General features: G+C 33.1%; 1 protein-coding gene across 1 annotated transcript; it reads left to right on the top strand.

Annotated features, from left to right (window-relative positions):
• The first annotated feature begins 12 nt into the window (after window positions 1-12).
• LOC132747827 (uncharacterized) lies at window positions 13-10,381 on the top strand. The gene is made up of 7 exons (XM_060737347.1): window positions 13-116; window positions 462-584; window positions 4,112-4,288; window positions 4,699-5,056; window positions 5,596-5,691; window positions 6,016-6,080; window positions 10,297-10,381. Exons 2-7 carry the CDS (start codon window positions 475-477, stop codon window positions 10,379-10,381), a joined length of 891 nt encoding a protein of 296 aa, XP_060593330.1. The 5' UTR covers window positions 13-116; window positions 462-474.
• Window positions 10,382-14,978: the final 4,597 nt, after the last annotated feature.

Raw genomic sequence — 14,978 nt, forward strand, 5'->3', positions numbered from 1 at the left:
CATACTGACAAAGATGTACTGCCAGCATGTGCCACAAGAACAAGTCACGACGTACATGTATCTTCCGTCCTCTCTCCTGATCTCTTCTTTGTCCAACGTAAAGAAAAACTGGAAGAGTAAGTTGGTTAAACTCTTCATACTTAAACTATAACAGTATCATCATGTATAATAACAGAATAGTCATTTATCATATACCAAAGATACATGTTATCTTCCCCACGATGGAAAGGGAAAAACAACCTTTCAAAACCAAACATATACATCTATGTAAGAATAGGGTTTCTGCATTTTTTGTGTATATGAACAAGAAATAAGGTGCATTTACACTCTTATTATATGTAATTCTAATAGTTATCTATAGTCCAACAGTGAATCATATTAAACAAGATGTGAAAATATATAAATTTCATTCCTAGAATATTTAATGTTATTAAAATATTGTTATATTTCTTATATTTTAGGCTAGAAGAGTTAATGACAGAAATCAATGAGTTTGTGGACCAGAATGATATATATGTTGATATAGGGCAGGAACTTACACGAGGCAAATACTGTCTTGCACAGTACACAAACTTTGATCAAAGGTATGGTATACTCTAAAGCCAAAGATTGAGCAGGTCTATCTAGGCAGAGCATGTTTTCTGTTTTGCTTTAAAAAAATCAAATGGCTGTATGCACTGAAGTTGCTGATGCTGGTCTTAAATTATTAAAAAGTAACTAATATTAGGTCAATAAAGATTTCAGTAAGTGTAAAAAAAATGTGTAACTTTTTAACATCTTCTAAATAATTACAAAAAAGTATATAAAGTATGCAAGTACAAATAATTTGGCTGGGATTTACTTTATTTCTGACAATTAAAAAGTGTTTTATTTGTATAACAGCATAGAAATCTCACAGGTATGCTTTTCATAGCACAGTGACGTAAAATGTGTTTGTCTGTCATTAAAACTCTTCTTTGCACTCTTCTATTGTGATTTGGATTACTTAATAAAATTTTACATCTTAATAAAATTTTACATCATCATATTTTGATATAAGTGTACATTTGTATAAGGAATTTCAGATTTGTTACATCCGTTTAAATGGTAAGTTGACATGTATGTTATATGTGTAAGGGGATGCTTACAGATACAGTTGACAGCCCATTGGTTTGCTCAACTGGTCTCTTTGTTGCTCTTACAGATCGACAAAAAATTGTTAAAGCATAACATAGATTTAAAAAATCTTGGTCTTGCCATAACACAAAAAAAGTATAAAAACCCCAAAATACTTCGTATGTTGATAGAGGACAATATCGTCACTTTAGTGCTGTTATGCATTAACTCCTATTGAATTATATAAGGAGTTAACCTATTACTGCACTAAGGTGATAATATAGAGGTTATACACACAAAAAAACAACAGAACAAATCTGGCTCCTGTTGTAGCTCAAACAGTACAAAAGCTAGGTTGATGAAATATTGTACTTATATTATAGGGGACTGCATTGAGATATTGTACTTACTTTAATTTGTTCAAGAAATGTGGTTGCTATGATAACAGAATTGATATAGTGAAAACAATGAAAATTGATGCATGAGTGAGATCCTCTTAAATTATTATACCCCCGCACAACAAAGTTGTAAGGGGGGTATACTGGAATCAGCTTGTCCGGCCGTCCGTCGGTTTTTTCTTGTCCGCCCAATAACTTAAGATTCCTTTGACCCTTAGTCTTCATATTTGGCATGGAGGTTAGTCATGATTAGTAGATGACCCCTATTGATTTTGAGGTCACTAGGTCAAAGGGTCAAGGTCACAGGGGCCTTGACTTCAAAAAAACCTTGTCCGCCAATAACTTAACATTCCTTTGACCTACAGTCTTCATATTTGGCATGGAGGTAAGTCATGATTAGTAGGTGACCCCCTATTGATTTTGAGGTCACCAGGTCAAGGTCAAGGTCACAGGGGCCTTGACTTCAAAAAAAGCTTGTCCGCCCAATAGCTTAAGATTCCTTTGACCCACAGTCTTCATATTTGGCATTGAGGTTAGTCATGATTAGTAGATGACCCCTATTGATTTTTAGGTCACCAGGTCGAAGGTCAAGGTCACAGGGGCCTTGACTTCAAAAAGCTTGTCCGCCCAATAACTTAAAGATTTCTTTTGACCCACAGTCTTCATATTTGGCATGGAGGTTAGTCATGATTAGTAGATGACCCTATTGATTTTGAGGTCACCAGGTCAAAGGTCAAGGTCACAGGGGCCTTGACTTCAAAAAGCTTGTCTGCCCAATAACTTAAGATTCCTTTGACCCACAGTCTTCATATTTGGAATGGAGGTAAGTCATGATTAGTAGATGACCCCTATTGATTTTGAGGTCACCAGGTCAAAGGTCAAGGTCACAGGGACTTTGACTTCAAAAAGTTTGTCTGCCCAATAACTTTAGATTCCTTTGACCCACAGTCTTCATATTTGGCATGGATGTTGATCATGACTATAAGGTGACCCCTATTGATTTTGAGGTCACTGGGTCAAAGGTCAATGTCACAGGGACTTTGACAAAAAAAAGCTTTTCTTCTCAATTGCTAAAGAATGTCCTGTCCGCAATGTATTGATTTTGACATTTTCACATTTGAAGCATGTAGAATACATAACTTAGCAATGCACTGGCTTAGTAACCTCAGATTTGGCAGGGAGGTTGTCCTTGAGCTCTAAATGGCCACTGTTGATTCTGACAAAGTGGTATGCGGGGGTATTCACGCCATGATAGTGACAGTTCTAGTTATAATTATTTCAAAATTAATGTGGATTTTCTAAAAATTACACAGGGGCATAAATTCTTCCTATTTTTGCCGACTAAAAAAAATCTGAGACAAATTCTTTAAAATCATTTTCCATAATTCTGTAGAACCAGGTTGGGGATCAGACAGTATTATACTTGTAGGCAGCTGCTGCATTGTATGTGACAAGCTCTTGTTAGTCCCCTACCAGTTTAACTGGAGGTGATTTTAGATTTACCTGCAGTCTGGAGATTATGCATGTCTTTTTGTTTTCCTATGTTGAAAACTGGTAAATATGGCAACATAGAGACTGAAAACACATAAACTGGAAAAAGTGCTGGAAATATTTTTATGAAACTTGAAATTTGGTTGCTATGGTTACAAATATGCTTAAAACACGGCAACAATATTTGTGATTACTTAAAAGTAGTGAAAACATTTTTATGGAACTTAAAATATGGATAGTTGGCAATATGAAGATTATACACATCATTTTTATCTTTACTATAGGCAGTATATTTCACCAAGCGTCGGCAACCTTGTCAAGATTTCTTATTCAAGTTTTTACACACTTTCACTATAAGTTCTTTATTTCTTATGGTATTTACTTCAAACTTCAAATATATGTTTCTTATCATCAACAACATCATATGTGACAAGGTTTACATCTCTAGCACAAAAATTATCAGAATTACCCCCCTTGAACATAGAATTTTCATGAAAAAAATGATGACTTTTTTTATAACTTCTTTATATTTTATTGTATCTACTTTTTATATATATATATGTGTCTTATTATCACTCAAGTCATTTGGGAAAAGGTTCAATACTCTAGCTTAACTATTTCCAGAATTATGTCCCCCTTGAGCTACAAATTATTATTTTTTACTTAAACCTCATTTCTTACAGCATTTACTTCAAACTCCCACATCATAATAATATGACAAGGGTTATAATTCTAGCGTCCATATTTCCAGAATTTTGTCCTCAAACTTTGAATTTCTCTCACACATTCTTTAAATTTTTTATTTCTCCTTTGATTTACTTTGAATTTAAAATCCTGAGATCACTTTAAAAGACATTGGAACATTTCCAAACACTTAATATAGAGAAAAGTTGAAACATTAGTTATCCTTGTAATTATTCATCCTGAGGAAATTGGATCTTTTGATAATCTGTTATATAAACGTAATTTCTTTTCTAGGCATGGAAACTTATTGCTTGCAATACTATGATAATTGCTTGTTTTTGTTGATAACTGTATAAACAAAACCCTCCATATTGGCAGTTGATAGGTCCATATTCAAATGAGGAATAGTCTATTTTGCAAATTTAGCGTGGTTAATGTTTCAGATGGTATCGTGGACAAATCCTGGAGGTTGAGGCCAATCAGTTCAAGGTATTCTTCGCTGATTATGGTGATAGTGACATTGTACCGAAAGATAAGGTGCGGGAATTACCGGTGGATAAATTTTATGAACTACCGCTACAAGCTATAGAGTGTAAACTGTACGGTATCAAACCTATATGGTTATAGTTGGTTTCATTTTTTATTCAATTACATTACAGCTACCGAGATTGTATCTGAGAATACTTTATAAGAACTGGTTCACTCATGTAGTCCTATGAAGATAATAAATAGAAGTAATAATATACCTCTAGTTATAATTGACTGTGGTGAGAAATGAATATTTAAAATACAAATCGTTTAACTGTGGTATTTAAAAGTTTTAACATGTGCCATTATCATGTTTTCATTTGTCCATTTATTGTTATTTTCTTCACTTTGGTTTCCTATTGATGTAAATAATGTGAAATTTTGTATTTTCTGAAAATAATTGAATAGCATTAAATACAGCTGTCAGTTTATATATGTACAATAGATGGCTAAATCAAGCAAAAAAGTTCTTGTAGTAGATTCAGTAAATTCTGTCTAACAGGAAGAGATTGCCTTGTGGTTTTAGTATGCATATTGAAGTGATGTATGACAGACTGCCAGTAAAAGTTGACACAGAAATGGCCAGTGATTATAACTGTCTCTTAACTATTAATACATCTATTTTAGATGAAGAATGGTCGGAAACTGTTGGTAATGTGTTATGGGACCTGACCCATTATGTTAACTTTGACCTTCGTGTACTGAATGCTGTTGTAAAGGGAAAGGAACCAGCCAGATACGCAGGACGAAACAAGTTTGTGATAGAGCTAGGAACAGTGTCAAGGTCATGTGACCTAAATATTGCCCAGGAGTTGTCATGGCAACAGCTTGCTGTTTTAGATGAGGGCAGTGAAATGGAAGTAAGTTAAAATCTTATTATTTAAGAAAAATATTGACAGGAATTTCTCAATTTGCTCCCATTAACTTTTTCAATTTGTGTCTACTGTCTGTGACTTACACAGTATTACATCAAGTCAGTTTTAGATAGAAAAGAAGTTTACAATTGAGAATGGTAAAAGTAGCTTACTAAATGTAAGTTTAACTCTTCTCTTCCAGAATATATGTAATGAAATTTTAATAAAGACACTGTGTAACTTGGCAAATGTGATTTTCCCATCTAGCCATATATGGAACAAAAAACTTACTGTTACAACTTGGTAAAATATCTTTAATAAAAAAGTGTGCCATGAAGTTATATTGGTTAAAGTTTGTTTGTACCGCTGGGATTAGATAGGGAAAACCCATGTTATTGTGCCAAATGGCCTTGTTAGCTGAGTTTTATCAAAATATTAAAATTCAGCACAAAGAAGGGCCAGTCTGACTAAACTGTATAGACTGGTTTTGCATGCAAGTTTTTATCTAACACTCTACGACGTTAATGTATCTGGTATAATTTCAGCCACTGTTTCCTAAACCATCAAGACTGAGGATGAAGATGTATGGTTCCCTGCTTGAGAAAATACCAGACTTGTGCTGCTCTCTCTACTGGGAAACAGTAAGTTAAAATGGATAAATTTGCATTATGGCAATTATTTGAAATATCTTGTAGTTTCATTTCTAATAGATTGTTACATTAGCAAATTTATAGATTTATATGTAGTCAGTATTGCCAAGGTCATACTAAGTAGTCAAAGGTCATTTTTAATACTTGAAAAATGGCTATGCCTGTGTTTAAAAACCAAGATCACCAAAAGAGGTCAAAGGTCAATATGAGATTGTCATTTTGGTCTGTCACACAACATTTATTTCTATGTACCATGTCATATGTTGGGTTCATACATGAACTATAAATACAATTAATGTGATAAATATATTCTAGAATGAAGAACTGGCTAAGAAGACCTGTAAGGAAATATGCGGAATTGTTTCATCATCATTGAACAGGTACTGGCATTTAAGAAATTTTAGAATCTTTTATATGTATCACTTATTTATCAAATTAGGAAAAAAGCTGAATTTCTTCTTGGTATTATAATTTGAATAATCAATAACAAACTTCTAAGTTCTTTTTCAGATTCTTTTATATCATCAGGCTTCTTTAGTCATTTTTTGAAAGATGTTAAATTCTTTAATTAATTTCAAAAGTCATTAATATAAGTTGCAAGAACTTGTTTCGCAATCAAGCTTAATTAAATATCTTTAAACTAATTATTTTATCAATAAACTGATAGGAATTATAGGGGGAAAAATGAAAATAACAACCTTTGAAACTTTATAGAATTAATGTATTTATAAAGATATTCAGGGATGTATGTTTATAACTTATGTTATGTGTTGTTTATGTTATACAAGCACCACAATTCTGTGTTCTGTTGTAAAGTGTATATCAAGTCTGGTAAAGTTACTGGTCGTATCAAATGGGAGACTTGTCACGGTGATATACCTAAAGTGTATATTAGTTGTGCTCACATGGCGAAATGTAAGTTTTATGTTTTTTTTTTATATGACTACCAAATTCCCTGTGTTTATGTTTGAAGGTCAATAGAAAAGTGATATTTACTTGGTGGATTTGGATAAAACAACTTATTGAAAGCACAGCACTAAATATAACTGTCTATAAGAATCTGATCATTAATGGCTTTACAGTAATTAGAGTACTAGCCAACCGATCAAAAACAAACATCTCTGTTGTAAATTACATATTGAGACAGCATTTCTTTCTGTTTGAATTGCAAGGATAAAAAGGGTTGCTCTGTTTTTCCTTTATGACCAAATTTAGATTTTTTTGGAAAAAAGGGTAAAAAAAAAAGCATGGAAAAATTTCTGTTTCCTTTACCCAATTTTGTTTTCCCAAAGTTTTTTGCATTTAATAAACCCCTTTGACATAGTTTAAAAAGGGAAATCAGGAAAAATTTTAAATATGTCCAAAAGGGGTTTAAAAATTTCCCCCGGTTTTGAATAACTTTCCCCTCCCCAAAACTAGGGTTTGAAACCCCCAAAGGAAATTTGGTGCCCCTTTTTTTAAGTGAGCTATTTAAACTTAAGCCCCCCCAAAAAGCTTTAAAGGGTTTTCAATGGTTTTTTTAAAAAGTCCCCCACTCTTGGGATGCATTTAAATGTGACAATGGGAAAGGTTCCCCTTTTCCCCCTTTTTAAAAACTAAAAAACATACAAAAAATTCCCCCAAAAGAATCTTTTAAACAGAAAGTTGGGTTTTTTTGAGTTTTGCAAAGGGGGGAAAAACAAAAAAAAAAAAACCAAAAAATGGGACTAATGAATAGCTTGAAAATTTAATTAAATTTTTCCAATTTTTTAATTTTTTTAGGGGGAAAGTTTAGGAAAATTTGGGAAAAATTTTTCAAGGGGTTGGGGCCCCAAGTAAAACAAACAAAAATTTTCCCCTTTAAAAAGGTAAAATTTTTTTTGGGCCCCTTCTATGTTTCTTTTGTTTTTAAAAAGGGTTAAAATAAATAAAAAATTTAAAAGTATTTTTTTCCTTATGTATTTTTCAATTAAGGGGTTTTTTTTTGATTGTAACATTTGGGGGATTTTTGTAAAAGAAAATTTTTCCTTTTTTCCCTTTTTTTATGTTTGGGTTTGTTTGTTTTTTTGGGTTTTTTCAAAATTAATAAATGAAATTTTTTTTCATGTATTTAATTGGGAAAATATTTTTAAAAAGGTTTTTTAATTTGTATTAGAAATTTAACCCAAATGAAGAAAAAACACAATTTTAAAATTTTAAAAACCTTTTTTTTTTCTAATTTTACAGAATTCCAACTCCTAAAATACCAACAAAGGGGTGGCCAAGGGTTTAAAAAGCCCCCCATATCTTTTTATTTCTTCCCCGGGTTTGCTTTTAAAATTTTTTCTTTTCGTCCCCTTTTTTCTATTTAAAAGGTTTTATTCCAAAAAAACCCTTTCAGATAGAAGGGGGTAAATTTTGGGCCCTACAGGGGAATTTTTATCAGTATATCCAGAGACATAAACAACATCTACATCTCTGGTATATCTGACAATACTAAATGTTTGTTCTTTTACCCATTTTTTTATGTGGTAAGAAGAAAAAAAATCATTTAATGTGATTTGCTTGTTGATTCACAGATGTCTGCATTCAAAATCTCATTTGTCATGTCAGAATATTTTCAACATGACTACTTTATAATTTTTGTGAAAAAAATATGTGTTCATCTATGAAAAATAAAGATCAAGAAAGACAAAAATTTGAAATATGTTTGTAAGAGAGGAATATTTTTTTTGATTCTTTAAGTTTTTGTTTGTTTCATAGGGTTTTTAAGAGTTTTTGTTTTTCTGTCTTTTGTTTTTTGTTAGTTTGATGGCAGTATTTATTGTGTGTTATGTTTTGCTTTTTTAGCTCACCTGTCACAAAGTGACAGGGTGAGCTTTTGTGATCGCTTTTCGTCCGGCGTCCGTCCGTCCGGCGTCCGTCCGTAAACTTTTGCTTTAAATGACATCTCCTCATAAACCACTGAGCCAATTTCATCCAAACTTCACAGGAATGTTCCTTTGGTGGTCACCTTTAAAAATTGTTCAAAGAATTTAATTCCATGCAGAACTCTGGTTGCCATGGCAACCGAAAGAAAAATCTTTAAATATCTTCTTTTAAACAACCCTAAGAGCTAGAGCTTAGATATTTGGCATGAAACATCTTCTAATGAGTGTCTACCAAGTTTGTTCAAATAAAAGCCCTGGGGTCAAAATTGGCCCGCCCCCGGGGGTCATTGATTTTCCCTATATGCATATAGTAAAAACTTAAAAGATCTTCTTTTAAAGAACTGTAAGAGCTAGAGCTAAGATTTTTGGCATGAACATCTTCTAGTGAGTGTCTACCAAGTTTGTTCAAATAAAAGCCCTGGGGTCAAAATTGGCCCCGCCCCGGGGGGTCATTGATTTTCCCTATATGCATATAGTAAACACTTAAAAAATCTTCCTTTAAAGAACTGTAAGAGCTAGAGCTTAGATATTTGGCATGAAACATCTTCTAGTAAATGTCTACCAAGTTTGTTCAAATAAAAGCCCTGGGGTCAAAATGGCCCCGCCCCAGGGGGTCATTGATTTTCCCTATATGCATAAAGTAAAAACTTAAAAAATCTTCTTTTAAAGAACCCAAAGAGCTAGAGCTTAGATATTTGGCATGAAACATCTTCTAGTGAATGTCTACCAAGTTTGTTCAAATAAAAGCCCTGGGGTCAAAATTGGCCCCGCCCTGGGGGGTAATTGATTTTCCCTATATGCATATAGTTTAAACTTAAAAAATCTTCTTTTAAAGAACCGTAAGAGCTAGAGCTTAGATATTTGGCATAAAACATCTTCTAGTAAATGTCTACCAAGTTTGTTCAAATAAAAAGCCCTGGGGTCAAAATTGCCCCGCCCCAGGGGGTCATTGATTTTCCCTATATGCATATAGTAAAACTTAAAAAATCTTCTTTTAAAGAACTGTAAGAGCTAAAGATTATATATTTGGCATGAAACATCTTCTAGTAAATGTCTACCAAGTTTTTTCAAATAAAACCCCTGGGGTCCAAATTGGCCCCTCCCCAGGGTCATTGATTTTCCTTATATGCATATAGTAAAAACTTATAAAAATCTTCTTTTAAAGAACCCAAAGAGCTAGAGCTAAGATATTTAGCATGAGACATGTTCTAATGGGTGTCTACCAAGTATGTTCAAATAAAAGCCCTGGGGTCAAAACTGGCCCCGCCCCGGGGGTCATTGATTTTCCTTATATACATAGCAAAAACTTAAAAATCTTCTTTGAAAAAAACCCAAATAACTAGAGTTTAGATATTAAGCATGAAACATCTTTAAGTAAATATCTACAAAGTTTGTTCAAATAAAAGCCCAGGGGTCAAAACTGGCCCTGCCCGAGGGGTGTCATTGTTTTTTACTCTATGTGTATAGTAAAAACTTAAAAATCTTCTTTTAAAAAACCCAATGAGCTAGAACTTAGATGTTTTGCATGAAACATCTTCTTATGGGTGTCTACCAAGTCTGTTCAAATAAACAAATAAAAGCCCTTGGGTAAAAATTGGGCCGGGGGGGGGGGGGGCAATATACAGGTGAGCGACCTCAGGGCCATCATGGCCCTCTTGTTTAAAGATATATTTTCATATGTATGCTTATGATTTACTTTTATAAACAGACTGAAGACATACTTCATGTTGAAGGAGAACTTGCAAGTGTTGTTTGAGTTGTTAACATCCACAGAATCTGAACTGGTATGTTAATATTGTTGTTTTTTTTTAGTCCCCTACCGGTTTACCGGAGGGGACTTTAGGTTTACCCTCCGTCCGTCTGTCCGTCCGTCCGTCAGTCCGTCTGTCCGTCCGTCAGTCCGTCCGTCCACAAAACTGGATCCCGCGATAACACAAAAACTACTGAAAATATTTTAATGAAACTTGATATATGGATAGATGGCAGTATGGAGATTATGCACGTCTTTTTCTTTTCTTCCTATGTTGAAAATTCTGGTTGCTATGGCAACAAATAGACTGAAAATATGGCAAATTTTACACATAACCTGGATCCCGCAATAACTTAAAAAGTACTGAAAATATTTTTATGAAAACTTGATATATGGATAGATGGCAGTATGGAGATTATGCACGTCTTTTTCTTTTCTTCCTATGTTGAAAATTCTGGTTGCTATGGCAACAAATAGATTGAAAATATGGCAAAGTTTACACATACCTGGATCCAGTGATAACACAAAAAGTACTGAAAATATGTTTATGAAACTTGACATATGGGTATATGGCAGTATGGAAATTATGCACATCCTTTTCTTATCTTCCTATGTTGAAAATTCTGGTTGCTATGGCAACAAATAGACTGAATTTCAAGATTTCTGATTCTAGTTTTTAAGTTTTTTCACTATAAGTTCTTTTATTTCTTAAGGTATTTTTCTTCAAACTTTAAACATAAGTTGCTTGTAATCAACCACATCATATGTGACAAGGTTTACCAACTCTAGCACAAAATTTATCAGAATTACCTCCCTTGAACTTAAAATTTTCATGAAAAAACATTGTTTTTTTTTTTAAAAAACTTCTTTTTCTGAATGTATCTACTTCAAACTTCATATAAATGTTTCTTATTATCACTCAACATTTGTGATGGTCCAATACTCTAGCAAGACTATTTCCAGAATTATGCCCCTTTTGAACTTAGATTTTTTTTTGAGAAATTGGTAATTTTTACTCCAACTTCTTCAATCATGATAGGATTTTAAAAATGATATATTTTGATAACAGGGATGTTTAAAAAATAACTTTAGAGTGTCCTTCAGTCCGTCTGTCTGTACATAAAAACTGTTTCCTGTGATCACTTTTAAAGAACTTTTTCAACAAATTTACTTAAAATAGGAACATAAGTGAATGGCAAATGGCCCGTCAGAATGTTGCTTGGGCTCTTACCGGTAGGGGACTTATGGATTGCTTGCAATACTATGATAATTGCTTGTTTTATTGATTTTTTCCCTTTTTTGTTCCATATTTCAAAGAAAAAAGGTATAGATATTGTTATTGGCATTTGTGTCTCTATTGGTTAACCTTTTTGGGTTAAGTGTTTCTTTATGGTCATTAACTTCAGTACTTACTACTAGCTATAATATTGAAACTTTACATAGGGTTTTACCTGTCACATCTATTTTTGATCAAAGGTCAAGGTCTTTCTAAACTTCTAAACTGTAAAGGGTTATATTTTCTTAGAAACTAGAAAACTTGATTTACTTTTTCATTATCAATATGTAATTCCATATCACAAGGGTGGATAGTCATTATATAATATTTTGCAGTTATCCCCTTTTTTGAATTTGATAATTTTGCCTTTTTGTTAAAGGAATAGGAATGGATGGATTGATGTCTGTCTAATATAAATATTCATCATTTAAAAAGAGGTACCATGACAGTTTTTCTGTTGACATCAATCCTATAAGTGAGAAATTCGTGTTTTAAGACACTATTTTTTACTTGAGAAATAAGTTCATGGGTGCCGCCATTTTGGCGTTCTGTCATTCTCGCGAGACAGACGAGACCGAGATTGTGACGTGTTACACCCACTTCCGGTATAGGTGTACACGCTGGTTCAACTGAAATATATCTGAATGAAGAACTTATTTATCTTATTGCGTACATTATATATTATTTATGAAAACATCATATGGAACTGAATTGCTTTAATTAATTAACTGAAGACACCGCGACATTAATTGATCATTTGTCCGATTTTCAAGCTTGCTGATGATCCCACCACATGATTTAAGCAATGACTGCTTAATTTTCAAAGATAAACCATCAATTTAATTTGGGTACTATGAGAAACTTCTTCAAATTGACGATATATCCTTTTATTTTGTACTTAATTTTCGCTAGACAAGCTGTCCGAATAGGGTACAATGCCGGTCATGTATCTTTTTTTCAGCGTAAAATATCAACTAAATCCAATATGCAAAGATCTGCTGAGGACGCGATTTTCAGCCATTGACGCTAAAAATGAGAATGGCGCAGGAAAATCGGCAGCCAGTCTAATATCGTATGAAAACAAAACTGTCCATTAGGTTATTTAGGCACCCAGTCAAAACTGGTACCAACAGCAACAGGTTGCCCATTCCCCTGTAATTACGGTTATTCTCGGTTTATCCACGTTATCTACTTACCCAATTCCTTTCCCACACAGATACGCATTTCTACTACCGTAGAATTAATCCAATAAAACAAAAAACATAAATCTACTTAATACTAAAATGATTATTGGTAACTGAAAAAAAATGTGTTGCTATTTTATGACATGCTGTAATTTACTTAATTTCCCCTAAGGTCATTCAGTTCACTGATGAAGCGTAAAAAAATAGATGTCTATTTCGTCATTAGAATATTTGACAAGGGTGATTAACCAATCAGGGCTACATTGTCCATGATCAAAAGGTCTGTCGGCACAGAGGCATACACGGAGCAATAAAGATCGTCAGTACACAGTGTGACAGGAATATTTGGTGCAAATTAGGAACAATTAAAATGGACAATGTACAGTATTAGACATAAGTAGTAAGAACCAGCAATTGTGTGAATAAATTATGCAAATTAGATTTTTGGGCAGCCAATGAAAATGTTTGCCAGCAGTTAATATTAGGCTACGATAACGATGCGCAGCTTCATACGTTGACAGACATGTTAACAATTTACTTTTCAAAAGAATTGCTTATATTTTGAAATGTCTTCATCAATTAAAACATATGTTCACACCTTTTAATTTGAAAGTCAGAATCAAACTGCAAAAACTTAATTACATGTACTATTAAGAACACGTTTTAGTAGGATTTTTATAATAATGATAATTATCGCCGTTCAATAATTAACAGCCAATTATTCGTTTGTGCGTTTGTTTTTTTAATTGCATTATTTGATTGTGAAACTTTGTTAAATAATAACATGTGTATTTATTAAATCTCTGAAATATTGTTTAATTACATTAAGGTGAGACTTTAATGAACATAGCATTGTTTGGAGTAACGGGCATCACTGGCCTGAGGTGGTGCGACCGGTAGACGTTGATTTTTTTCTGTTTCTTTATGTTTAATTATTTTTTATTTTTTGGATATGGTTACGTATTTTGAACCATAAAAAATCTCCTCTACACCTCCTGTAAAAATTATATTGTCTTGAATATACTTTGTTATATTAATATTTCCCTTCGATTCAACTAGATTTATCATAAATCTAAAGATGTGGGGAAATGACATCACGCGCACCTGTTTTAACACGGCCAATACACAAACATGGCCGCGCTTACTGATTTGTAGAAATCGGTGATTTAGCGATTTAAATTTTGTTATCATTCGTTTAATATTATTATTTGCCGGCAGAAAATTTGCAGATTTATTATTTATAGTATTCTTATTCTGAAATCAAGTTTTTATTCTAACCTTGTCTTTCCCTTTAAGGTTAATATCTCATTATCTATCAATGATATTCACTTTAAACTTTAATACTTGTTCAATTTCAAAACAAAAATGCACACATAAAGTGCAGATAAGCCTTATGGTATTTTCTGCCAAATTATCTCCCTTTTTTCCCCTCAGAATTATGGACCTTTTTCTACTTTACACTGTCCCCTGACAATTCTTCTTTTTAAATTGTGCTGCATGATACATTTTGTGATGAATATTTGACAGATATTTTCCTGTATTTGAGATGATTATGATTGTAAAGTTATCGTCAGATTATCATATTAAGGGGTTCATGTATATTTAGCAATACATGTTAATCTTGTTATCATTTAAGATACTTCAACTTTTGTAAATATTGATATAAAAATGACTATACATACGGTATACATTTCATTACATTTATGAATTCATTAGCTTGTTGATTTCTTAATCCTTTTTATATGCCCGAAAGAATTTCGGGCATATTATGTTATACCCCCTGGCGTCCGTCCGTCCGTCCGTCCGTTAGCAATTTCGTTTCCGGAGCATAACTTAAGTTCCATTTGGCCCATAGTGTTCAAACTTCATAGGATGATTGTCCATATTGGGTAGAAGACCCCTATTGATTTTGGGGTCACAAGGTCAAAGGTCAAGGTCACTATGACCTTATTACTGAAAACAGTTTCCGGAGCATAACTTAAGTTCCATTTGGCCCACAGTGTTCAAACTTCACAGGATGATTGTCCATATTGGGTAGAAGACCCCTATTGATTTTGGGGTCACAAGGTCAAAGGTCAAGGTCACCATGACCTTAAAACTGAAAACAGTTTCAGGAGCATAACTTAAGTTCCATTTGGCCCACAGTGTTCAAACGTCATAGGATGATTGTCCATATTGAG

Source organism: Ruditapes philippinarum, unplaced genomic scaffold (assembly GCF_026571515.1).
Source record: "Ruditapes philippinarum isolate M1 unplaced genomic scaffold, ASM2657151v2 ctg20470_1_1_1_1, whole genome shotgun sequence".
In the NCBI taxonomy this organism is placed as follows: Eukaryota; Metazoa; Mollusca; class Bivalvia; order Venerida; family Veneridae; genus Ruditapes; species Ruditapes philippinarum.